The following is a 24,273-nucleotide window of genomic DNA, read 5'->3' as shown; positions in this document are numbered from 1 at the left end:
ACAAGTCAATATAGCAGATCAAATGAGGCTGAATTATTATGATTTTCTTTTTGTATGTGTGTGTGTGGGGGGGGGGTACTTTTTTCGATGGATTTCCTATAATTGTGGAAACATTTTGTTTAATCACAGCCACGTTCTATCGAGTAGTAATCCGACTAAAATCTTTTTAGCCATCTGGACGAAAAGAAAAAAAAGAGTGAGCTACATGACTCAGCAGAAACGACATCATCAAGCTAACGGCGTAGACCTAAGTTAATACTTCTCTATTTTTCATTTCCCCCTAATGTTTTCAGCCATACTACAGTGTGTTATATTCATTTTGATTTATAAATAATATGATTTCTTGTGTCTGTCATTTCTGTGCGCGACCGAGAGACCCCAGGAAGGAATAGCCTGGGAGATCTCACTTTAATCAATAAACGAACATTTACAATTTTTTTTTGGGGGGGGGGGTGCTATTTTACTTTACAACAAGAAACGTGTTTTGTTTAAAAGCTAACATGTGAGACTTGGTTTGTTGGCATTCTAACATGTATGATGGAATGCTGAGGTGTGACGTTAACATCTTGGTAACGGATTCAGCATTATTTGAATTTTTAAAAAATCATTACGTGACAACTGAATACATGTTAACTGCAGTATTACATTATTTTGACACTATAATATTTGTATCATCACAAATGGGTGGTGCACCCCCCGAGATACGGATCGATTTATCTCTTATGAGCGATGCACACCAAGTAATAATCGATTTGTTGTTCTTTTATCATAATCATGCTTCCAATTGAATTAACTTGAATGGTTTGGACTTTTAGAGCTTTTAGATGTTTTTACGTCCCGAACATGACTGCGTCATCATGATGAATCGAATGGTGAGGAATGGTTCCACTTGAAAATGTATCGTGCTTGAATCGTATTTTGCCCCGTGTATTGCGATAACGTATCGAATCGTCTCTTCTTGGAGAGATGCTCACCATAGACACACGCGTGTAAGAGATTGATCAGCTAAAAGCAGCACAATATATTGATTTTCAGATCCTCCACCAGCCTTTCTGCTTAGCTCATTGTATCAGTCGCACACGTTTCCCACATTTGATATTTTTATTATTACATCATATGTTGGTGTCCATCCTGTGAGGTCGAGTTCTGAGCAGGCTTTCATTTTCTGCGTGTGTGTGCGCGCATGAGAAAGCGTGGGAGAGCTCTCAGTAAAGTACAAATGAGTGCAGCGTTTCCTGGAAAGCGACAAGTGCCGCTGACTAATACATGCATTCCTGCACTGAAGCGCATGCTGGGTCAGGCTTCTCAGAAAAAGTGTTGAACAATACGATGTGGTCGATTTGCGTTGTAAGCTCGTACTTTCAAGTCCTGACAGTTTTCCGTTTCGCCAGACATTAAACCGCAAAGTAAATGAAATGATTGTATCGGTTCTATTGGACGTGAGAGCGCCAGCACAACGGGAACCGTGTTAAAAGCATTTATTTGGAAATACACTTTGTACAAAACAAACAAAAACATTTAAGTGGAAAATAAAACGTTGTAAAAACTAGAACTGGTTCTAAACACGTTATTGTTGATACAGATGAAATAGATTCTTGCATTGGAAATTATAAAGAGTGTTTTTTTTTTTACTTGTGTTGTTTGATCAAAATAACCCGGCAAACAGGGTTTCGAAATTCCAGGATTTTTGAAGTCGTAAGTGTTCTGCAGAAATGAATGGAAATTAAGCGAAATGAATAACTCAGTAACCAGGAATTTATCGAATTGAAGGTTGGCTCTTAAGTTTTCATTTACTCTTGTGTTTATGTTTTGGGTGTTTCGCCATTTGTCAGTTAAAATGTGTCTTTTTTTTGCAGTTGCGTTTAATATTTGTTGCTTAGTTTGGCTATTTGTTTTTTGCACCTCAGGGCCACCGAGGAGAGGGGCTACTTTCATCGAACATTTTCTGTTGGACATTTCGGGACGGTGGTGTATTTTATGCTCTTTGAAATGGGTTGGCTCGGGGCGATGATTAATGTTTAGCTCAACATCCACATCTTTGTCATCTAATGAAAAAACTGACTGCTCGATAAAACACGTAAAACTCCTTCCCACTGATACATCTGTTGAAATGTCATCCTTTGAAATTGGAAGATTTTGCACGGCAGTCTTATGACTGTACAAATTGTTTACATTCAAGGATATTCCCAGGAATTCCCCACCGCTTTCAACCCGAATGATCAAGGAAGATGAATCGAACACTTCTGTGCACCCAGAGGTCGTCCTCGGTGGTGCCTGATTAAAATTAGCCTGGATTTGTAGGAGAGATTTTCAGGAAGAGGTTCTAAATAAAAGTAGTGGAGCGTAGGTGAGTCAGCGATTATCTAGCAGTCACATCAAGTCCTCCATTTGCGCTTCCTGGATGTGTCTGTGGTTGTGGCCGTTGTCTTGGGCGGGCGTGGACAGGTGCTCCAGCTCGTAGCCGCCATCCCGGCTGGCCGGCCGCACCTCGCCGGAGGTCTTTTTGTGCTCCCGGATCTGCTGCAGCTGGTGGCGGGCGTATTCGGGCTTGGCGGTCAGCGGTCCGTGGGGGACCTCCACGCCCAGGATGTCGGCCACCATGTAGGGGCGCAGCCAGCCCACCAGCGGGGTGCTGCCGGGCGTGTAGTGAGTCTGCCGGTGGTAGAACAGAAGACCGTCCACCTGCCCGCAAAGTCGACAGTGGGTCCAAATGACATCACTCGTGCTTCAAGGTGGTAAAAGTTCACAACTAAGCTCACCGTCACATTTTGTCCTTGAGAAGAGTAAAAACAAAAGTAATCATTCAAATCATTACTCAAGGAAAGGTAAAAAAAAAAAAAAAGTAGAGGCACTGAAATGTACCTGGAGAGTAAAAGTGAAAAGTATTTTTCTCGGATGTACTAATGTATTCATTTTGATTTTTTTTAGGGAAATTGGGAAAAAAAGCCCTTTTAGGGTATATCTTGTGGTGTTGTGTTTTGTCATAATTTTCTAATCAGGTCAGCGGTAGTCACTTGCGTTCTGCCACCGGGAAATAGCGTCACGTCTGGGGTTTACAAACATGACGAAAAGGTCCAGTCAGGAAGAACTAAAAAGAGTTTCTCACGCTGAAGCTGTAGTCGGCTGCCAGGGCTTTCTGGATGGACTCCGCCGTGCACTCGCTGCTCTGGAGGCTCACGAAACGGAACTGGCAAAGCAAACAAAACCACAAGTGTGTTTCTACCATACACCGATTTGGCTTCCTGTCCAAAAGAGCTTGTTGCGATTCCGTATAAACGCCACCGACTATGGAAGGGGGCAGGTTACAAAGAAAGATACGACTATTTTAAACGTCGCTCTCCATAATTATTGGCAGCCCTGGTTAAGATGTGTTCTTCAGCTCCGAATGAATTCAAATTAATACAGGGACAAAGTTAAAAAAAAAAAAAAAGTCAATTAAAAAGAAAAAATAATAATTCAAATACATGTATCAAGTGAGGAAAAAAATCCCACATTAACTCATTTAATGTCAAAACGTAAAATGACGCTTGCAAAACCCCTACCATTTAGTGCCATAATGTAAAAAAAAAAAATTGTGTGTGTGTGTTTTTAATGAAAAAATAAAATAAAGGGCTTTGCGCCACTCCTCAATTAGTAGCAAGGATTTGGGAATGATTTCAGTATGATTAATTACCACTAGATGGCAGGAGTGGCTTTGATCAGATGTTGGTGAGTGTGTGTATGTTATCCAGTACGAAGCCACTTGGCGGGAGGAAGAAGTGCGGTGGTGAGATCATGGATAAAGTTCAACATTCATGAAAAGTTCATGCACCAGTGCAGTGTTTTTCTTGAAATAAATTGTTATTTGGCAAATTTCTGTAGGCCTTCAAAAATGAGTCAATTGCTCCAAAAAATACGGTACTAAATGAGTTAAGAAGTCATTCTTTTATGTCAAATTACGTGTGTTACGATTAACAGCGGCCCCCGATGTCAATGTGTTTGCCAACAAAACTGCACTTAATCCTCCATGATGTTTTCACAAGATGGAAGAATTCGGAAACAAGGGGTCTTACGCAATCCCTGATCTCATCCTCTCTTTAGCCGACTCCACAAGTTTTCAATTTATTTTAAGGCCACATCTTAGTCAGGGGTGCCCCTAATCACGGAAGGCCGGACCCTCTTCTCTTAGGTCTCAAATGTTCACAAGGTTCAAGTCTCTGTCACTCACGGGGTTGCGTTTGGCAATCTCGGTCAGGCCGTCCGTCTCCTGCACTTTGGACTGGAGCCAGTAGAAACGGAAATCGGTCTGCGGAGGAGAGAACGGCGCGGCGGCGTCAAAAAGAGCAAATGGAGAACATCTGCGCTCCAGACTTGCGCTACTTTGAAGCCATTAGGAAGGACAAACATTCCCGGATTTGCCGCGGCGCTTTTCGGGAAGGGTCCGTCTCACCGGGCAGTCGTAGACCGGATGGCCTCTCCAGCACATGACGTCCAAGATGTAGAAGGTCCGATCCACCTCGCTGTAAATGCAGTCCAGGATGGTGTAATCTAGGCGCACCGCGGCATTAACGTTTTGTCCTCGCCGCGAAGCACTCGTTTGCAGAAAAAGTGGGCCGGGGCCCTGCGGCTACCTTTTCCCATGGCCGAGTTGTGGCGGTTCCCACCGGGCAGCAGGGAGGGGAACCGGTTCACGCAGTAGCCACTTTTTGTGTACGCCGCAGTCGACCCCTGCAAAACAACATTCGATACAACCAATGATTGTCTCTGCATTTTCTCGCCGCTGTTCTTTGACCACTCATCTCCTCTCGTAAACGCGTCGCAGCTCTCTATTTGCTTTCCTCCTCGTCTTGACCCCCTCATCGTTTCCTCTTATCAATTTCTCCTCATCTTGGCTCATCTCTTCAACCCTAAATTGTCTTCTCGTTTCCCCCAAACACATTCTCATCTTATTTCCTCACTTCATCTCACCTCCTCGTCTTACTTCCTCATCTGTATGTTTTTTTTCAAGGAACTTTCATTACGGGGTACGCTGGGCGTGTGTTTCAGAAGGGACCAGAGTTCGGAGTGTTGTCGACAAGCGATTATCTTTGTGTGTGGCCTAAGTTTCTAATAAGCCCTTATTACATTTACACACGTTTGCTCAAGCAGACATGGACTCGCCCAAAGTTTCCTACCTTGGAGGCAATAATGAGGGATCTTTTGCCCACAGGACAGACCACCATCAGCCAATCCGAGTCCAGCTCTGCTGGGACGTCCACCAACCACTCTGACAGCATGAGCTGAGGGGGAAACATACAGAAGTGTTTTTCAGAGCTACTTTTTTTTTGACACAGGCGCCCCCTTCTGGACCATATGGAACACTGTAGCTCAGAAGCTGACATTCTCTTAACATTTTCGAAAACATTTCCTGCAAATTGGCTTACAGCTTTTTTTAAAAGCCCAAATTGAGGACCAAACGAGTTTCCATTGTCTCATGCAACACTTACCTGGTTGGCATAATGCTTTGGTAGTTTTCTTCTCTCAATCTCCATCTCCTCTTCTTCGGCGTTGCCATCTGGCTGCTGTTTCCCCTTCTCCTCTTTGTCCTCCTCCTGCTTGTCCATGTCCTGCTCCCCATCGCTGTCCGCCCCCGCCCAGTCGCCATTGGCCAGACGCCGCACGTGGTCGATGTAGTTTAACCTTTTACTGAGATGGAAAGTAAAGGAAAACACCGGTTGAGATGTGAACCGTGTCTGTTCATTTTTGATGGACTCGTACGTCCGGGTGGCAAAAGCGCAAGCGATCTCCAATAACACACCTTGAATCGACTTTTCTACTGCTCAGATTAATGCTACATACATACTTTTGATGGAGATGCACAGAATTAATCATGATTTTTTTTGGGGGGGGGGGGGGTGCGAGGGGCTCAGAAAATACCTTGGTTTATCTCTGGCTATGCAGTAGTAGCTCGCTGTTCTGCCACGCGGAAGTACCACTGTGTCTATTTTCTCCAAATATTCTGAAAAGGTCTATAGAGAACCGTACATCTTCTGCAGCTCAAGGAAGCGCCGGCGACGCTCGCTCTGCTCCAGCACGCTGTGTTTGCTCTTGTACTGGGACAGCCGAGGGTGCGGCGCGGCCGTACTGTTGGGCTCCTTGGACACAGCAAAGCTGGCCGAGAGGGCTCGGGTCAGGTCATCCATGGGGACTCTGGAGGCGTGGTCAAAACAAAAACACGCGGCAGTGGTGTCACGACTTCTACATGATCCGTTTGCGCTGTTGCAGGAAGCGTTGAGTCAACATGTTGTGCGCCAGCCAACCGTCATATGCTGGTTTTCTCCTAACTCCGGTTTCCTCACATATTCCGAAAACATGCATGGCAGGTTGATTGGGCACTCAAAATTGTCCCTATGTGTGACTGTGAACGCGAATGGTTGTCCGTCTATGCGTGCCCTGTGATTGTCTGGCAACCAGTTCAGGGTGTCCTCCGCCTACTGCCCGAAAATGACTGAAATAGGCTCCAGCATGCCCGCGACTTTTGTGAGGGTAAACAGATTAGAAAAGGGATGGATGGAAGTCAGGGATTTATCACAGTGCTACTTTATATCCTAAAAAAAGAAACATGTTCACAATAACCCATTAACATAAGCATAGTTTAATCATATATTTTAAACACTTGAGGATTTTTTTAAAACCGATTTATCTGGATTTTTTTTACGTCTGAATTGGCACCGACGTGTGTGAAGTCAAAACAGGTAACGAGGCGAGAAAGTAAAGAGGAAACAAGAAGGCAAATAAGTGAGAAGAGCTGAGCAGATAAAAAATTGAGGAGAGACAGCAAGGAGATGAGAAGACGAAGTGAGGAGGGTAAATAAGGGAGGAAACAATAAGGTGAAGGGAAGAAATGAAACTACAGGAACGTGAGAGGAGTCAAGGAGATGGGTTTGAAAAAAAAAAACTTTCTCAGTACATCCATCCATCTATTCATTATCGGATCCGCTTAGCCTCACGTGGTCGCTGACGTAAATCACTTCATTCTGTGTATGCCCCGCTAGCTAGCCGGCCGGTTTATGTTAGCGGTGTGGCTAACATATGCTAACATGCTTTGAAGCCAACCGGTAACAAGCCACATTGGCCATTCTACATGGTTGTTGTTACATCTACTAGCTAAACGCCAGTTATTATAAAGTGCATCCCAAGCACCAGCGGTGCAGCTCAGACAAATCAATATGATTAAAAAATAAAGCTTACGGTCGACGTGGAGGGAGCCAGCGGATGCCGTGACCTCACATCCGCCTTTCTGGCGAGAAGGAATCTCTTCCGGAGTTTTCGAAGAGCAAATTGTGATCAAATGAAGTTGTTGCGTTATCTCATGTCTGAGTCTTACAAATAAATCAATAATTAAATAAACAAACTAATAAATTAATTTGTGGTTTTTCTTTAACCGATGCAGTTTCTATAACTATTTCATGTTTGCCTGCATATTGTATTCAGCAAAAGAAATTGAATTGAATTTACATTAACTTTTTTCTTCAATAACGAGTCAATAATTTTGAGTGTAACTGTTTATAAATGGTTATCCAATCAAATGTGTGATTGTATTTTACATTAACTTTATTAATTTATGGTGTTAATGTTTATTTTATATTGATTTGTTTTAATTTCATGATATATTTGTCTGTGCTTTTGTTTTTATGTTAATTTCATGTTTGTGTTTTGTCATGTTTTAATTATACCTCATACCAAGTGTAATATTTTAATTGATCAGAATGATTGTTTAATTTACCATTGAAATTTTGGAGAGTGGCTATTTGAACGTTGTAAAACTGTGTATTAAGAAATCTGTAATTTTTTTATTGTTTACTTCGACATTTCTTAACTGCTGGAGTTGATATATTTTTAAATTGCTTCGTTTGACATTATAGATGGGTCCATTTGATGTGTGTGACTTTTTCATTTAAGGTGAGAGATTTTCCATGTTTAATTTGACATCATTCATTGCTTAGTGTGACATATTTTGATGGCTTGAATGGCAATCACGAGGACATTATTAATAGTTTGAGTTGGCATTGGTTTACATTTTACTTTGACATTTTGAATAGTTTTTAATTTTTAATTCAACATGTTACGATCGTTTGATTTTTCATTAAAAGTTGATTGATTTGCCAATCAACAGGGAAAAGCTGAAAGCCACTTCTTTTAATATCGCATTCGTTTTTAATTGCATCATTATTTTATGATATTATCTAGAGCAAATGGACGTCATTTTTTTGAAAGCTCTGTGTTGTTGCAATGACTTCATGCTTCCACCTAGAGGACGTCATTGAGCCGTCGCAACGCCACTTCTTTCTCAGGGAAAGACTCCTTGAAAGAAAACAGTCGATCTCGCCTCCAATTGTCTCAGTCTAACGTCATGGAAAGAGTTACTTTGTGTCGGGGCTGTAAGGAAATAGAGCCACAGAAACAATACCGGCTCGCCTAAAGCGGGATGATGCTCTGTTGTGATTTTTAACAGGATCGAGCAAAGATGCCCAGCAACCTGCTTTCGAGACTCGAGGAGCAAGTTTGTGTCTGAGGGGAAGGAAGGAAGGACGGGAATGTGGAGTTGCCGTCTCACCATGTACACGGATACAATCGTTATCAACCAAAGTGCACTTTTTTGGAATTATTTGCCTCCGGCACCGTTTCCAGGATCCGTAATGTGACGAAAGTGCGAGAAGTGGGGGGAGAAAAAAAACGAAAGGTTCCGGTTCACTTTTTTTGATTATCAAAAGCCTCGTTGCAGGAGCTAGTTTGTGAAACCGGTTTTTAAACCGACTCGTTTGTTACACGAAAGTAGAACTCTGGGCAATAACGAGGGCATTTGGGTGCATGCAAATGACTTAGACTAAAGATTGAATGCATCGATGGGCTAGTAATATTCTCATAAGCATTGGAGTGCAGGTCAAGCTTAGTCATTAATAAATCAAGCGTAGTAAACAGTTGTTGACTGACGGTGCTGTCGCACACCTGACCCATGTCATGTGAGATGAGTTGAAATATTCATTAAAGTGTCCTAGATGTTTCCAATACAGCTGCTCAGCACCACGTGCGTGTAGATTGTTTTGGAACTCTTGATATTATTGTTTTGTAACCGGCTCCGGATCAGGTCAAGATGTCGGTGAAAGCCAAAGCCCTGTACACCTTTCAAAGTGAAAACAAAGAGGAGATTAGCATCCAGGAGAACGAGGAACTGATCATCTTCGACGAGAACTCGGTGGACGGGTGGTTCCAAGGGGAGAACAGCCGAGGGGAGAGAGGTCTATTCCCGGCGTCCTACGTGGAAGTCATTCGCACGCGTTCCAACTCCAACGTGACAGACTGCTCCATCAGCCCGGCGGGTTCTTTGGGCAATGACTCCTATTTCCTGCCCTCCACGACGAACACCACCCTCAACGCGCAACCGACGTACTACGATATCGACGATGACGACGACTGGGACGACTGGGACGACAGGTCCACCGTGGTGGAGGACGCCGATATCGACCGCAGCCCCGGGGCCAATGGTCACTCGCATCAGAGCCCGCCATCCAACAACCCCAACGTGCACTACCGGGCCAAGCCGCCCATGGAGAGGCAGGACAGCATCTCCAGCGGGAGGAAAGGCAGCATGGTGGGCCGCAATTTGAACCGCTTCTCCAGTTTCGTCCGTTCCGGCGTGGAGGCGTTTGTGCTGGGGGACGTGCCCATGATGGCGAAGATAGCCGAGTCCTACACCATCGAGATGAGCCCCCAGGGGCCCAGGTGGAAGGAGAGCCCTCAGCCTTTCTCCTGCTCCATCGAAGACCCCACCAAGCAGACCAAGTTTAAAGGCATCAAGACGTACATTTCGTACCGCGTGACACCGAGCCACACGGGTCGGCCCGTGTACAGACGCTACAAGCACTTTGACTGGCTCTACAACCGCCTGCTGCACAAGTTCACCGTGACCTCGGTGCCTCACCTGCCGGAGAAGCAGGCCACGGGGCGCTTCGAGGAGGACTTCATCGAGAAGCGCAAGCGGCGGCTGATCTTGTGGATGAACCACATGACCAGCCACCCGGTGTTCTCCCAGTACGAAGGCTTTGAGCACTTCCTGATGTGCGCCGACGACAAGCAATGGAAGCTGGGCAAGAGGCGGGCCGAGAAGGACGAGATGGTCGGGGCGCACTTCATGCTGACCCTTCAGATCCCCAACGAGCACCAGGACCTTCAAGACGTGGAAGAACGCGTTGACACCTTCAAGAACTTTGCCAAGAAGATGGACGACAGCGTCATGCAGCTCACTCACGTCGCCTCGGAGCTGGTTCGCAAGCACTTGGGCGGCTTCCGGAAGGAGTTCCAACGACTGGGCAACTCATTCCAGTCCATCAGCCAATCGTTCATGCTGGACCCTCCGCACAGCTCCGAGGCCCTCAACAACGCCATATCCCACACTGGCCGCACCTACGAGAACATTGGCGAGCTGTTCGCGGAGCAGCCCAAGTACGACCTCTTCCATATGCTGGACACGCTCTCGCTCTACCAAGGCCTGCTAGCCAACTTCCCAGACATTATTCATCTACAAAAAGGTAATCCAAGTTTGCAACTTCAAAATCCATCTTTTGCCTGAAGCCGGTTTCACAATGAGGGTCTTTTGGGTGTAATGAGACTGTCTGTCTCACAATTCTGATGTTCTGGATGCACCCTCAATGCTTGTACAATCTGGCATTGTAGAAGAGTTGCGTTTTCCCTGTTCTATATTTGTATTAATAGTCGTAGTGGTAGAAGATGAGCAGTTTCAACACTGACCCTTTCACCTATTAATGCTGTCGGCCTCTAAAATAATGGACGGCGGGCCACAAATGGTACCCCATGCCATATTTTTGGACACCCATGCTCAACTTTGTCCGTAGATGGATATCTGACCACAAACTGTGGAACAACACATGTTGACAGACAATATAACAAATATTTTATGAGATTCTTTTTTTGTATGTGTGTCTCTATGAGTGTCGTATACAGCCCAGATTCTATTTAATAATGTCAGTACTGTATTTTTTTTTAAGTATACCATATGAGGATTGTTTTTTTTCGGTAGGCAAAAATAGATGAAAGACATTTCCATTGATTTCAGTGGGGAAGGATGATTTGACATGCAAGTGTTTTGCCTTACGGGTACCGTCACAGGACAGCTTGTATCTCAAGACACCGCTGGATATTTCAGTTTCCTATTAAGAGACAACCTTGAATTAAAAAAAAAAAAATCCGGTCGTTCCCATTAATTCCTTCAATACGTGTTAGCTCCGATGCAAAGTTTCCAGCTTCAAAAATTCCTGGAATTTTACAACCCTACTCATTGTGCTTTCCATCTGCTTCTTCTCATCCAACCCTCTGAAATTGGCGCAGGAGCCGGGATGGGATTGCGAGGGCTAATTGCACCGCATTGTTCCAGAGTGACGGCCCGTGTGAGGTTTTTGTTTGTGCAGATGTTATCGCCGCCACCGCCCTGCCGTATCACACTTGCTTCATTGTTGGAGTATCTCGCGCCCTAGAACGCATTGTGACAGTGTGACACTGTGACGCGATCTTGTATCGCGACCGAGATGGTGAATCCTAATGGCCTCTGGGATGAGGCCCGACCATCGAGTTCTGTTTTTGTACCGCCGAGTTGCAATCGGAGACAAAAAGGAACTCTTGAAAGGTTCGATAACACAATACAAAAGAGGATGAAATGGATCCGCCCCCTATCAGGGGGGAATGAGGTGTCCTTGTTATGTAAGAGGCCCTTCCTCGTCTGAATGACAACAGAACCAGATCTCATTAGGAAAAGTACCGACAGTAATGCAAGCGGCACCGCCAGCGCTCACTTTTGGAAACAGATTTTTCCAGTGGGAAATAATTGCGATTCTAAACAAATTGTCGCCATCATCGATCATGCAGTATCATGTGCATGCGAGGTGCAGTCATGATTTTTGTCCACTCGGGATTACCATCGCCACGTTCTACTGGGGTATCTGTGACTTTGAGTGTGTGTATGGCTTTAAAAGGTGGGGCCTGGCATGGTGAGTGACATGGGTGTCAGCGGATGAGAGTGTTGTGTTAACTGGCTGTTAACTGGCTGACCCGTTAGCCAGAGCCAGCGGGTTGAGTTCATCGGTGCAGGCTTATTACGTGCTTGTTTTTTTTTTTTTTTTTTTTTTTTAACCATTTGTTTAATTTTATAAACCCATTGAAAGTCCGCGTTCTAACTAGCTATGATAGCCTACATCAAATTAGCTAACATCGATACCTTATCTTGTCGATGGTCGTAGACATGCTGTTGTGATGTGCATGTCTTCTGCGTCATTAGCATCTTTTTAATATGAAATATTCCTAAATTGTGGTCATTATCTGTCTTTCATGGAGTCTTTCCCCCCCCCCCCCCCCCCCCTAACATGGTGGCATTGCAGGAACTTATTTCTTCACAGAGTGGTGCGTGCGAGGGTGTGCGTCATCAGTAAAATTAGTCCTTGTGGAAAAATGATCCCTTGCGAAGCTGACGGGCAGACATTTTCCTTCAACCTTCTTTATGAAATGAATGATTCCAGTTACTCGATTAGCAGTTGCAGCGCTAATCTTTTTCATACCACGTTTTGGCATCGTATCTGGTTTGGTTACTCACTGCGGGGATCGGGTGCCAATCGAAAGTGGAGTAGGGTTCCAAAATAATTGAGCACTTTTTGGCGCTGAGTCACTAACCAAATTGAAAACCACCACTGAGGGTTACGTTTGAGTTCACTTTCACCCCAAATCCCTGCATTTGATTTCACAGTAGATTGATCGATGCAAATACGGACACTGCATGCATCGGGAAGCAAATTCTTGACACTCGAATCACGTCTGTTGTTTGCAGTAATACAGAAGTCCAATATGACTTTGAAGCACTGCTGTTTTTAAGACGAAAGGTTCCTAAGGTGGCTAAAAAAGGCTCACGATGGACTTTACGGCCTTAAAGATCAACGGCAGAATCAACCTTACTCACTGGAACGTTGCTCGTTTCTTAACAAAACACAAGACTGCTGAGTGGGCGGCTCCGGCTCACCATCAGTTCCTGTCATGACTGTATCCAAGGCGACCACAGTGTTTCCCTGAACCAAATCTCCACGGAGCAAATATTTGACAGTACAGCGCTACAGTGGACCAACCCCAAAATGTCCTCTTCCTAATTGTTTTAAGATCCCACACGCCGGAGTTATTTACAGCGACACCGTATTGTTGCCGTTCAGCTTGGGAAAGACAAAGTCTGAATCGCTTTGCTTCGGTTGTTGCTGACAGTGGGATAAAAGCAGTGCTGATGCGCGCCAGAGCTCAGCATTGAAGGTGGCAGAACCCCGTTAGCTCCACGGGCGGGCTTGATGCATGCCCGCAAGACCTTTTTATCTGGGCTTGGGGAAGTACGCGGTCCTCTCTCAGGCAACGCATTCCAAACCACCTGCATAGCGTGTCCGTCTGATGTGGAAGTTGATCCACCAAATCGGGTGCACGCAGGGTTGCCCGAAATAATAGCATCTATGATTCCTCTTTTTCGCACCGTAGGAGTATGCCAACAAAAGACTTTTGTTTCGCTCATCAAAAATTACAAGCACCAATAACTCATCTGTGATGTTTCACTTTTCGAGACATTTCAACTGGGTTATGAAGCAGGAGGGTACGCTACATAAAGGTCTCCATTCGGCTGAACTTTAGTGGTGTGTCACATAATCGACCCGTTGGATGACTGTAGCTTCCCCTGTGTCTTTTATTGTTGTGCTTATTTGCGGCGACTTTGGAGAACAAACATTTTTTTGTTTTTTTGTTTGCTTACTCCTAAATCTGAGCCCTGGCGAGGCCTTGTCGTCTTCACACGAACTGTCCGTCCACATGCTGCGCCATTCCTGCGCATGCTGGCCCACTGCGCTGCTGATTCACACCAACGGAGACCACAGATGTCTCCCAGAACTTTTTGTATCGCACCTCCCTCACCATAACCAAATACCCTTGGGGCGCTGGAGTGCAAAAAGCCTTCCATGTGATAAAGAATACGTTTTTTTTCAATCGTACTCCGAGACCAATCTTTGCGCAAACACTCCGAGTAGTTGTGTAATGGTAGGCCGTACCCATTATTAATCAAACAGTGTCTCTATTGTTGTTGTCTGTCATCATTCAGATCCAGTCCACCAGTTATCCCAAAAAGCTGTGTTTCCCGCCCCCAAAAAACAGACAGAACTTTCATTTGTAAAAATGAAATATTATCGGAAGCCATTCTGTACAGTTTCATTTCCACATCGCTAAGCCTATCAATTTCTCGAGGCATCGGACCAAAATGGGTGCAAGACTTCGTAAATACCAACACCTAAAACAATTGCAGTCCATTTGGCGTCACCTCGACGCTAGCATCTGCGCCTTTTGAGTGTTTGTGCCTTTTAAATGGCAGGTCCTGGCCTGGTGAGTGACGTGGGATTCGGCTGTCGTGAGCTCCGCTTTTTCGGTCTGCGTTTCGAGTTGTGTAAATGTGACTATCACGGTTTGTTTTTGTTGGCGTTTGTTTCGTCAAGGAATTGGAAGTCCGTCCTTGATCACCTGCGGGCACTTCACAATCTGTTCAAACTGGCTAACTCAATGCGCTAACAGGGTTAGCTTATGTTGGCTATCGTTGACATGTTGTGTTGTGTCGTGTTTGACTTTTTTTTGTCGTCAGAGCTTGACTAAAATTTGTTGAGCCATGTTTCAATATGATTACGCTTCCAAGTCTACGCAAAAGCCCCCAATCCATGTTTTCAGGACTCAGAGATTCCGCCACCACGTTCGCGCTTGACATTCAAATGAGCACATCTCGGTGTTTCAACCAAGGGTGTCGACCGAGACAAACGCTGCATGACCCAAGTAGGTTTTACAAAGGGGTAGACAGTTTCCACATTTTACTGTCAATTCAAGGGTATTTGGGTTTGGGAATTACGGTGGTTTCAGAGTCTTTGGCAGTGTGCTCTACCTGTCGCAATAGACAATTAAAAACATTTTGAAAATTGCTCCAGGTCCAAGGAAGAACCTCGTGAGTTTTTTCTTTTCTGTGACAACAAAGCATTTTTTTTGCCATGGCATGGCGTGTTTGGCCGAGAGATGGCGGACAGTAACAGGAAGTGAGTCACGGCATCCATGTGGGCGACCACAGCATAAAACATCCGGCTGACACTTTGGTGAAAAAAATCACAAAATCAGAGCACACAAACGACAATGCAGGCTGGAAAAGTACAGTAAATACTCTTGTTTACTTTTTTTCCCCAAGCTTTGGACAGCCCCCCCCTCTTTTTTTTTTTGTTGATGTCCATCCACCACGACCGCACTTGCTATTTAATTAATTGAAGTGGAAAACAGCATTTGGCTGAGGCTGGGCCCTGAGAGTTCTGGCACTCCCAGCGGCAGCAGTGATTTATCTTCAGTTCATATTTTAAAAGCAGGCAGGTTGTTAGTTCCTGCCGTTTTCATACTCCCCTAAGTAGAAAGAAAACATTATCAGTCATGTTGCTCTTTTCAAAGAAAGAACCCTGTTGATTTTGATTGGTGTGTGACGACGGGTGTGGCCCCCGAGCACGCCGCGCGTCGGCCCTTTTGAAATGGCTATGTTGATTCATCGGCAATATTTTCTCTTCCGTGCTTGGGCAGCGAAGCTTTGAAACATCATTCTTGTTACCCAAGTTAAAACAAGAACCTTTTTTCTTGGTATGAAACATTACAGCAAGCAACCGTTTCACAGGCAGTGAACAATGGTTCAAAAATGAGGCCAAGTGCTTGCTTCAAGCTGTCTGTCGTTACTCCCACTTGGAGTTTATTTTTAAAGCTCAACATACAACAAAGAGAATTCCACATTGTGTATTTAAAACAATCCGGAGAAATTTTGTCATTATAAAAAGTCTGATAGCTTAATGCTAACACACAATGCTAACAAAACGTCACAGACAGGCGAAGAAAATAGCATTGATGTTGGCTTTTAAGTCACTTTTATTTGAACACACGCAGACAGCGCATTCAACAACACTCACGGGCATAAATTCTTTGTCCTCTCCGATAAACGACTAATATACTTCCAGCTTGGTTATGATCGTCTTCTTCGGTGTTTCTTCATCCAATCTATGTGTCGTCTGCAAGTCTGCATTATAATACACACCAGTGGCCACGCCGCACCCAGCATCTGGAGCCACACAATGCTAATTGAATTAGCGTGATACAAAAAGTGTTTTAATTTCTTCACGTTTTTTTCTTTATAAAGTACAATACTGAAAACTGCTACTTAAAACAAAACAAAACAAAAAAAGATTTTTGGCCGGGAGCACACTGGAACGGATTAACATCATTTCCATTCATGTAAATGAGAACAGACGATTTGGGATACAAGTGCTGTATCAAACAAACTAATACACTGGAGAAATCACATATGCACTGTGTCCTGGGTATCTCTAGGTCGCTAGCCATTTTGGTTTGAAGGTACATTGTTTGGAAAATGCGCCATTTCCCTTAAAATCGTATTCAGCGTTGAGTCTCTTGTGGCTTGAGAGGTATGTGAAGAATCACTGAATGAAATCTTAAAATTGTGCATCTGTTACAATGGCGTAAAGTTTTTGTTTTTTAATCTCCTCCGGGACACTTGTTAAGTACAGTTCGGTTGTATTTAACTTTTAAGTACAATACATTTGCGTTGAAACTTTTAGAACTGTTTGTTTTCAACCAAGTATTATAGTACGGTATTTATTTATTTATTCGCTTGCTGTCCAGAGATTGTCCCTGAGAACCACTGCCCTAGAGAAATTCACCTGGTCGCCACCTCATTTGAACCGGGTATACAACCTGTTGTTGTTTTTAGCATTTCAAGGCGGGGCAAGACGAAATGCTTTCGCAGGCCATTTGTGACCCCAGGCTTCCCACCTCAACTTCGAAGGGAAAACATGGGTCCAAATTTGGAGCGTGGCATGTGAACTGGATGAGCTTTGATTTGAAGAAGGTCGGCTTAATCTGCTGATGTCTGTCGAAAAAGCTGGCTGTGTCACGAACACGTGGGAAGTAGCAATTGAGAGCATCTGCATTTGTTTATGTTTGGATCCGTCGGCTGTTTGGCATCCCGCGCAGGCAGCACATTGCTTTGTTGGCATGTGTGAAATATAAAAGTTTCCTTCAGTCAGCCCGTTCAGCCCATTCTGTCCTGTGTTCCTTGACAGTACAGTGGGAATCCGAAAGTAGAGACGTTCAATCTTACAAGATAAACCCATAAATATAAACGTGGGGAATACCTTCCAGATCCACCGGGCACACACTTTAATCACGTTTAAACTGGTGAAAACACCATTTTAAAGCACTGTCTCATGAGGTTAAAAAGTTGGAAACTGTCGACCCTTCTCCAAAAAGAGATCCGGTGTGCTTGCTTCAAGCGGGTCCCAGTAGAAGTTTAGCATAAAACTGATCCAAAAGACAAAATAAACTGCAACTCTCAAAACTCAAATTGTTCAACCGAGAATTAATAAAAGTTGTCGAGCCTCATGCTCACAGACCATGTGAAACGCCATAGACGGGCGGACGGAAATTCGCTGTCAAAGATTTTCACCACGGACAAGTTTAAACAAAGAACTCGACTCAGGGAAGATTGCCTTTGCAGTCGACGTGAACACGATCTCCCAGAACAATCAACGGCAATTGCTCCGCCAATCGCACTCAAAAGTTCCTCGTGCTCCTCGTCGTACTTTTATCGTTTACATATACAAAATACAAGAAAAACACTGCCCCTGATATTTGCATACCACGCCCCCTTAGGTCGGAGATTTGATTATGGGCCGCGACACTTATTACCAGTTCCCGAACCGTCTTTTGATATTCTAAAACACTTTGTTCCTCAACTGTTTACTCCCACTCCCAAGTCGAGTCTAGCCTCCTTCTATATGTTCGCACTCTTGCGGTAAAGTGATTACTGTGGACTTCTAAGAGCCCTCCGCCCGAGACGGCCGACACCCTTATGCACAGACATTTGGGGGCGCTAAATGCACAAACGTCTAGACGGGCCCAAATTAAACGATACTTTAAACATGATATCATTTTGTTCATCGATTTCTCTATCATTCGCGAAATGTGCGTCAACGCTGGGCTCGGCAAGTAGTTGCGCCCCCTGTTGTCATGATAATGACAGGGGTGGCCAACCTTTTGGGAGGTCAACTTTTCTCACGAGAATTTCTCTCAACTCAATTCAACTTTTGATTATGAACCTATTTGTTGTTGTACGTAGCCAAGCGTGATCCAAGAATTGCCGCTGAAAGGACTTCCCTTCGAGATCAGTGTTGAGATGAGCGAGGCGCTTTCTGTTTTTGCTCTTTGTGGCGGTGTGAAAAAGAATTAAATAAATGAAATAAAGCGCAAGAATTGCAACTATTTGGGGTCAGTGTTCCGTGACAGCGCCTCTGATTTAAAAGCTAAATTGTGCAACACCGTGGCTGCTGCCAATATTTTGAGTGTGCGAGACGCTTTTGAATTTCCTTCCCACTCTATTATTTATTGATCCATTTTTTTGTTGTTTTGACTTCCCTCATCTGTCAAATCATCAGTTCACTTCATCATTCATTCGAAATAAGAACCTCAAATAAATGTGAGATTCCACTTGTTTTTCCTGCGTTGTCCACAGGTGACGTTCCGACTGCCAATATTTGTTATGACATTTTTTTTAGCCAATTTTTTTTTTTTTTTTTTTTTTTTACTTTTAACAGGAATACATTTGAAGTGAATCATGATTCAAAATGAGACGGGGACTTTTTAGGATAAGAAGTCCCCGTCTCGTTTTGATTAACACTTAAGCCTACAGACTACTATATTTTCATTTGGGTTATTATGTTGGTACTTAGAGAGCCATTTTTTATGTCGTAGAACCGCTGATTTATGATACAAGCGACAGTGCTAATCTACGGGATGAAGACAAATTTGTCTGGAGTTCTTCTGGAGTGGATGGTGGGATGCTGTATGTCGTTTTGATTTTTGCACGCTGTCGCTGTTTTTGGTTTCCATCACCCCTCCAGTTGAACTGAACGATGTTGAGTGGCTTTGCGCACATGTCAGATTTCCACTCCGCAAGATGATTTTATCATAACCCATCAAAAATTCCCATCCGTGCAGGCCTAAACGAAAGAAACCGCTGTTGATTTTGGATTTACATACGGGCGAAGCTGTGGCGGCCCGGTGATCCAGTGGTTAGCGTGTCAACCTCACAGTGCAGAGGTACCGGGTTCAATTCCAGCTCTGGCCTCCCTGTGTGGAGTTTGCATGTTCTCCCTGGGCCTGCGTGGGTTTTCTCTGGGGACTCCGGTTTCCTCCCACATTCCAAAAACATGCATGGCAAGCTGATTGAACACTCTAAATTGTCCCAACTTGTGAGCGTGAGCGTGGATTGTTGTTTGTCTCTGCGTGCCCTGCGATTGGCTAGCAACCGGTTCAGGGTGTCCCCCGCTTACTGCCCGTAGACAGCTGGGATAGGCTCCAGCACCCCCGCGACCCTTGTGAGGATAAAGCAAATCTGAAAATGGATGGATGGATATATGAGAACCTAACTTACAAGCATATATTCTTTATCCTCTGTGAAAAGTGACTAATATTACTGCAGCTTAGTTGCGAATGAATGAATCCGGCCGAAGCTAGCCGAGGTAGCTGAAGTCACAAGTTTTTGCGATTATCATTCCACGTCCAGTCGTCCCTTGATTTTGATTGATAAACCGATTTTCAAGAAAACCGCCGTCAATCATTATTCAGCGCTCTTTTGGGGGAGGGACGAGAAAACAATGGGCACAACTACAGCCATATCAACAAAAGTAATAGCCCCCCTGATGACATATGTCAGGACCCCTCCCACTGGCCATATAGTATAACCCGCCTCGTAGAGTAAACACAAGTAACCCTACTGCAAACTAAGGGCTGTCACATCACATTTGTAAAATTAATCGATGCTTGAAACTCATGAGAGCAAATCTCCCCGAATTTCCTCCTACTCTCCGAGGCTTGTGGGAAAAGAAAATTGAGCAGACGCCAGAGTTCAGCCGCCCGCAGGATTGTGGTCACAGTTAATCTGACCGTCCTCATTCTTCTTCTTCTTCGACTGCCGCCGTGCGCATGCGTGACTGTACCAGCCTGTAAAGCTCGGCCCGTACGCTTCGCCGCTGTTTAGACAAGCGGCTCTACCCCCCGCCCGCGCCACGGCCCCCTCCCCTCTTTCCTAATCCCTCACAGACTATCTCGCCGCCACAGGGTCATTAAGTCGTCTCACTACTGCCGTAAAACATCCAGTCTGCTGCATGAGCTAAACCGAGCAGGTGACCTTATCTCGAAGCAAGTGGCACGGTCTCACCGCAAGAAGGTTGCGAGTTGTCACCAAAAAACGGGAAAGATCCGCTTCATAATAAAACTTAAGGATGTTAAAAACGTGTTTCACTTTTTCCGTATTTTTGCTGTTGTTGTTTTTGTGAGGTAGCCCCTGAAAGGGTACTCATGTTAAGCAGAAGTCATCAGTTCTGGCTTTGCCCGGTCTCATGTCTCGTTTCTAATTTTCCACTGCACACTACTCTCTTCTGGCCGTTTTGTTGTCGGTGAGTTTTCCACTTTGAATTAGCACGATGGTAAACTATGGAGGACTGGAACGTGCTTGACTTTGGAGTCAGCCAATCCTCCATTCAGCGTCTCCAGTTGGTCCAAAATGCTGCCGCTCACCTCTTGACTGGTACTCGTAAGAGGGAGCACATAACTCCTACCCTGGCATCCCCTCAATGGCTCCCGTTACATTTTTTTAAGATCCTATTATTTGTTTTCAAATCTTTAAATGGCCTCACTCCACCTTACCTCTCTGAGCTCTTCCTGTCCGGTGCCTCAGGTCTGCGGACCAGACGTTATTAGAGGTACCAAGAACTAAGCGGAGGCTCAGAGGGGATGGAACCTTTTTCCGTTGCCGGTCGCCATCTCTTTGGAATGACCTCCTGCTGAACGTTCGCCAAGCCCCCCTGCCCATCTTTAAAACTCGTCTCAAAACTCATTTCTATTCTTTGGCGTTTGATTCCACACGAGACTTGATTTTCAGTTTGACTGTTTTTGTGCTTTACTGTCTTCGGTATTAATTTATTGTTTGTTGTTGTATGAATTATGCTTGCTTTTGTACAGCTCTCTGTGGACAGCGGTGGTTATGGTAAAGTGCTCTGGAAATACAGTTAAGTTGAATTAAAAAATAAATAAATCCCAAACTACATTATTCTAAGCCTGCTCCCCATGCACGCTCCTTGATGCCGGCAGCCATGATGCACATTCTCCCCTCATGTGGAAAAGGGAGCCAGATGAATGTAGGTCATCTCCACAGTCGCCGCTCTCCGTGCTTTCCCACACGCTTGCCAGGAATTCCGCTCAAATTCCGGGCCTCAACGTTGACTCGAGATGTCGTTACCCCGGCGACTGCGGGCACGTCTCAGCTCGCCAACGATGTCGGCGATGTGAAAATCTGAAATTTGTTTGGGTTTTTTTGCGTTCATGCTGGGTCGTTTGGGCAGGCTGGAATAATCGGATGGAAGTGCGAGGTGGCGACGTGCCCGTGGAAAAGTGACGTCACGGCCGTCTGGGCCAACGTGGTTACAACTTGTTCTCAGATGTTTGGTATGCGGCGGGGCAAAAAGTAGCCTGTGCTCGGTGCCCCCTTGCGCCGCGGATTCACAACAGGTAGTGAAACAGACTCATGAAACACCCCGTACTTCCATGTTATTATTAAGACAATTTCCGCTAGCTAGTTCTGCCCACTCCGAAAATACATCTCCCTCAGATGCCGCAATTTACGGAACACTTTTGGTGTCATTATTTAAATTCCCCCAACTGAGGATGTGATGCCTTGGACAAGGCTGCTGCTGCCTTGCCTGGAAATCCAGACTCGTCGCTCAACCAGCGATTGAATCTGGTGGGCAGTCGCATCAAGCACATTTCTGAGGCGGGGCGAATTTAAGAAAATAATCAGCGATGGATTCCTGTCGCCGAAGAGTGGACGCTGTTCACAAAGGATACGTCACAGCAAGTAAACAAATTTGCCCACTGGACGGTTCGTTTTGAAGGCTAGCTGCTGCTCGCCCGCTGGCGGACACGAAGCCCGGACTTGTTAGCTTCCGAGCTAGCTGGTGGATAGCGCCTCTCGTTGCGGTGTGGAAAGACTCGCAACAACCTAGTGGAATATATTCCAGACAACACTTTCTGGGGAATTATTTACATGGCTCAAAACAGGAAATGATGTGTAGGTGAAAGAATGTTGCTAGCTAAAGTAGCATTCATTTTTCAGCCGGGCACGGACAGTCAGCTGGGATGGCCAGCGATTTCCAGCACAGAGACATTGGTTTCATGTTTCAATGTTTGAACTCCTCTTGCATTTTGACAATCAAAAAAATAAGATCAACCTTTGTTGTTGTTGTTGTTGTCATCCAACAGGTGCCTTTGCCAAGGTGAAAGAAAGCCAGCGGATGACCGACGAAGGCAAGATGGACCAGGACGAGGCCGACGGCATTCGGAAGCGCTGCCGGACGGTCGGCTTCGCGCTGCAGGCCGAGATGAACCACTTCCACCGTCAGCGTGAGGTAGACTTTAAGGACATGATGCAGGCGTACCTCAGGGAGCAGATCGCCTTCTACCAGCGCGTGGTGCAGCAACTGGAGCGCACGCTGCGCATGTACGAATGTCTTTAAGGAACGCCGCCTCCCAAACTGGAGGACGCACCAGACCGCGCATTCTCCCGAGACTGACTATGCACCTATCACATCACGGACGACAACGTCGCAGCATATTGTTTATTTTACATAATTTAAGGTATTATCGCATTACGTGTGGGTTTTAAATTCCCGTAGCGGATCGTTCGCACGAAAGCCATCAAACGGGTTCAGTCACCTTCCCCTCGTCGTCTCACGTTCGACAAAAACGATTAGGCTCGATCTGTGGAGCAGTGATCCATCCATATGCTGCTGAAGTGCCTTAAAGCCACATTTCCAACAAGCGGTCTAGTTCAGTTCAGTACGCTTAATTGTGATATTTACCCAAATGTAGTGTTGATAAGTGGTACCATATGCATAAAACCCAAACCTTTAAATACCTGACCACTGCAGTAGTTAGTGCTACACAGTAACAGTTTTTGACGCAACAGCGAATCATCGGAAAGAGAGCTTTTGTTCACAATATTTTGTCATTGTGTTCAATGAAAAATAATATCTGAATTACTACAGTTATCGATACTCGTATCGATGAGTACTCCAAGATTGAATACTCGTATTGGTATTACCGAGTGGAAAGCTTTGGAATAACGGGCTCGCCGTCGACTTAAGTTCGCATTTTTGCGGTGCTAATGGGAAATATGTACACAAAGGCGGAATGTTTGAGGGAATCTAAGCAAGAATCTGAACAGAATTTTTTTTTTAAGGACATGTGACCAAAAATGGCACTTTTTGTTTGGGGGGGGGGGGGGGTAATAGATTTTGTGACGCATGTGTATTTTTTCCATGCACAACTGATATGGAATGAATGCTTTTGACAAGCTCTGTGACGTGAATGAAGATTTTCCCGTGTCGGTTTGACATCCCCCGGTGCTCATTTTGAGATCACGACATTCCTAAAAGTACCGATTCAGCATCCTAAAAATGAACAGATCCGTTCGTGGGTCCAAATGTTGCCGTCTACACGTTTTATTCTTGTTAGTTTTTTTTTATACTCTTTAATCATGTCTATCTGGCATGTTCTCCCACCAGTCTGAATTTTCCGACGTTTTTCTTTTTTTTTTCTATTGCAGAGCTCATTTTTCTCTCTGCTTTTGTAATTGAATCTGTCCTTGCGTGTGAGGAAAATGTGCAGGCAGCCTCTGACAAAGAGCAAAAAGGAAAAGCGGAAAGGGTTTAGCTTATGAAAATCCCCTTCGAAATAAAATGCGGTTTCACGCTTGCGGTGAAACTTGACAAATTATTTTAGATGTGTTGACCTTGAGATTTTACAGGATGTCAAAAAAAATGCTGAGTCGTTGCTCACTTGGTTCAAGGGAAGGCGACAGAAAGCTTTAAATTAAAAAAAATTTAAAATAAATAAGAATGGTGGTCTGAATTTGTCGTCTTGTGTCAGCAAGCTTGCTTACGTTCCATTGGTGGCCAAAATTGATCATGATCAATTTTGCATGAGGGCAAGTGGAAAATTGCCCCACTTCATTCGGGTAGATGACAATTTGGTGGAAAATAATCCTACTTTTGTGTACTTCCCAAAATTCAAATATTTCCTTAAACTTAATTTATA

At 44.7% G+C, this 24,273-nt stretch overlaps 2 protein-coding genes across 3 annotated transcripts; one reads left to right on the top strand and one right to left on the bottom strand.

Annotated features, from left to right (window-relative positions):
- Positions 1–1,463: 1,463 nt before the first annotated feature.
- On the bottom strand, positions 1,464–7,261 carry snupn (snurportin 1). The gene is made up of 9 exons (XM_086109301.1): positions 7,210–7,261; positions 6,004–6,168; positions 5,466–5,664; positions 5,154–5,258; positions 4,611–4,707; positions 4,430–4,527; positions 4,208–4,285; positions 3,107–3,187; positions 1,464–2,682 (listed from the first exon to the last, which is right to left on the bottom strand). The coding sequence occupies exons 2-9, from the start codon at positions 6,159–6,161 to the stop codon at positions 2,371–2,373; spliced, it is 1,128 nt and encodes a 375-aa protein (XP_085965427.1). The 5' UTR covers positions 6,162–6,168; positions 7,210–7,261; the 3' UTR covers positions 1,464–2,370.
- Positions 7,262–8,310: 1,049 nt separating this feature from the next.
- Positions 8,311–24,087, top strand: snx33 (sorting nexin 33). 2 transcript variants are annotated; one of them, XM_086109480.1, is made up of 3 exons: positions 8,311–10,547; positions 11,365–11,423; positions 22,438–22,603. In XM_086109480.1, exons 1-3 carry the CDS (start codon positions 9,113–9,115, stop codon positions 22,453–22,455), a joined length of 1,512 nt encoding a protein of 503 aa, XP_085965606.1. In that variant the 5' UTR covers positions 8,311–9,112; the 3' UTR covers positions 22,456–22,603. The 2 variants fall into 2 exon arrangements, with proteins under 2 accessions (XP_085965606.1, XP_085965605.1); XM_086109479.1 differs by lacking the exon at positions 11,365–11,423 and having other exon boundaries at positions 8,314–10,547; positions 22,438–24,087.
- The last annotated feature ends 186 nt before the right edge of the window (positions 24,088–24,273 follow it).

This window comes from Hippocampus guttulatus, chromosome 4 (assembly GCF_054856545.1).
Source record: "Hippocampus guttulatus isolate MCC_2025c chromosome 4, RoL_Hgut_1.0, whole genome shotgun sequence".
NCBI lineage: Eukaryota > Metazoa > Chordata > Actinopteri > Syngnathiformes > Syngnathidae > Hippocampus > Hippocampus guttulatus.
Note: the sequence above shows the minus strand (reverse complement) of the source record. Positions and strands in the feature narration are given on the sequence as shown.

Bases quoted from the DNA above. Each gene is read 5' to 3' on its own strand.
- snupn (XM_086109301.1), bottom strand. From the start codon at position 6,161: ATGGATGACCTGACCCGAGCCCTCTCGGCCAGCTTTGCTGTGTCCAAG. The intron at 5,665-6,003 runs GTACGGTTCTCT...TTTCCATCTCAG, and splicing joins TTCCTTGAGCTGCAGAAGAT to TAAAAGGTTAAACTACATCG. The intron at 4,528-4,610 runs GTAGCCGCAGGG...CGGTGCGCCTAG, and splicing joins CAACTCGGCCATGGGAAAAG to ATTACACCATCCTGGACTGC.
- snx33 (XM_086109479.1), top strand. From the start codon at position 9,113: ATGTCGGTGAAAGCCAAAGCCCTGTACACCTTTCAAAGTGAAAACAAA. The intron at 10,548-22,437 runs GTAATCCAAGTT...GTCATCCAACAG, and splicing joins CATTATTCATCTACAAAAAG to GTGCCTTTGCCAAGGTGAAA.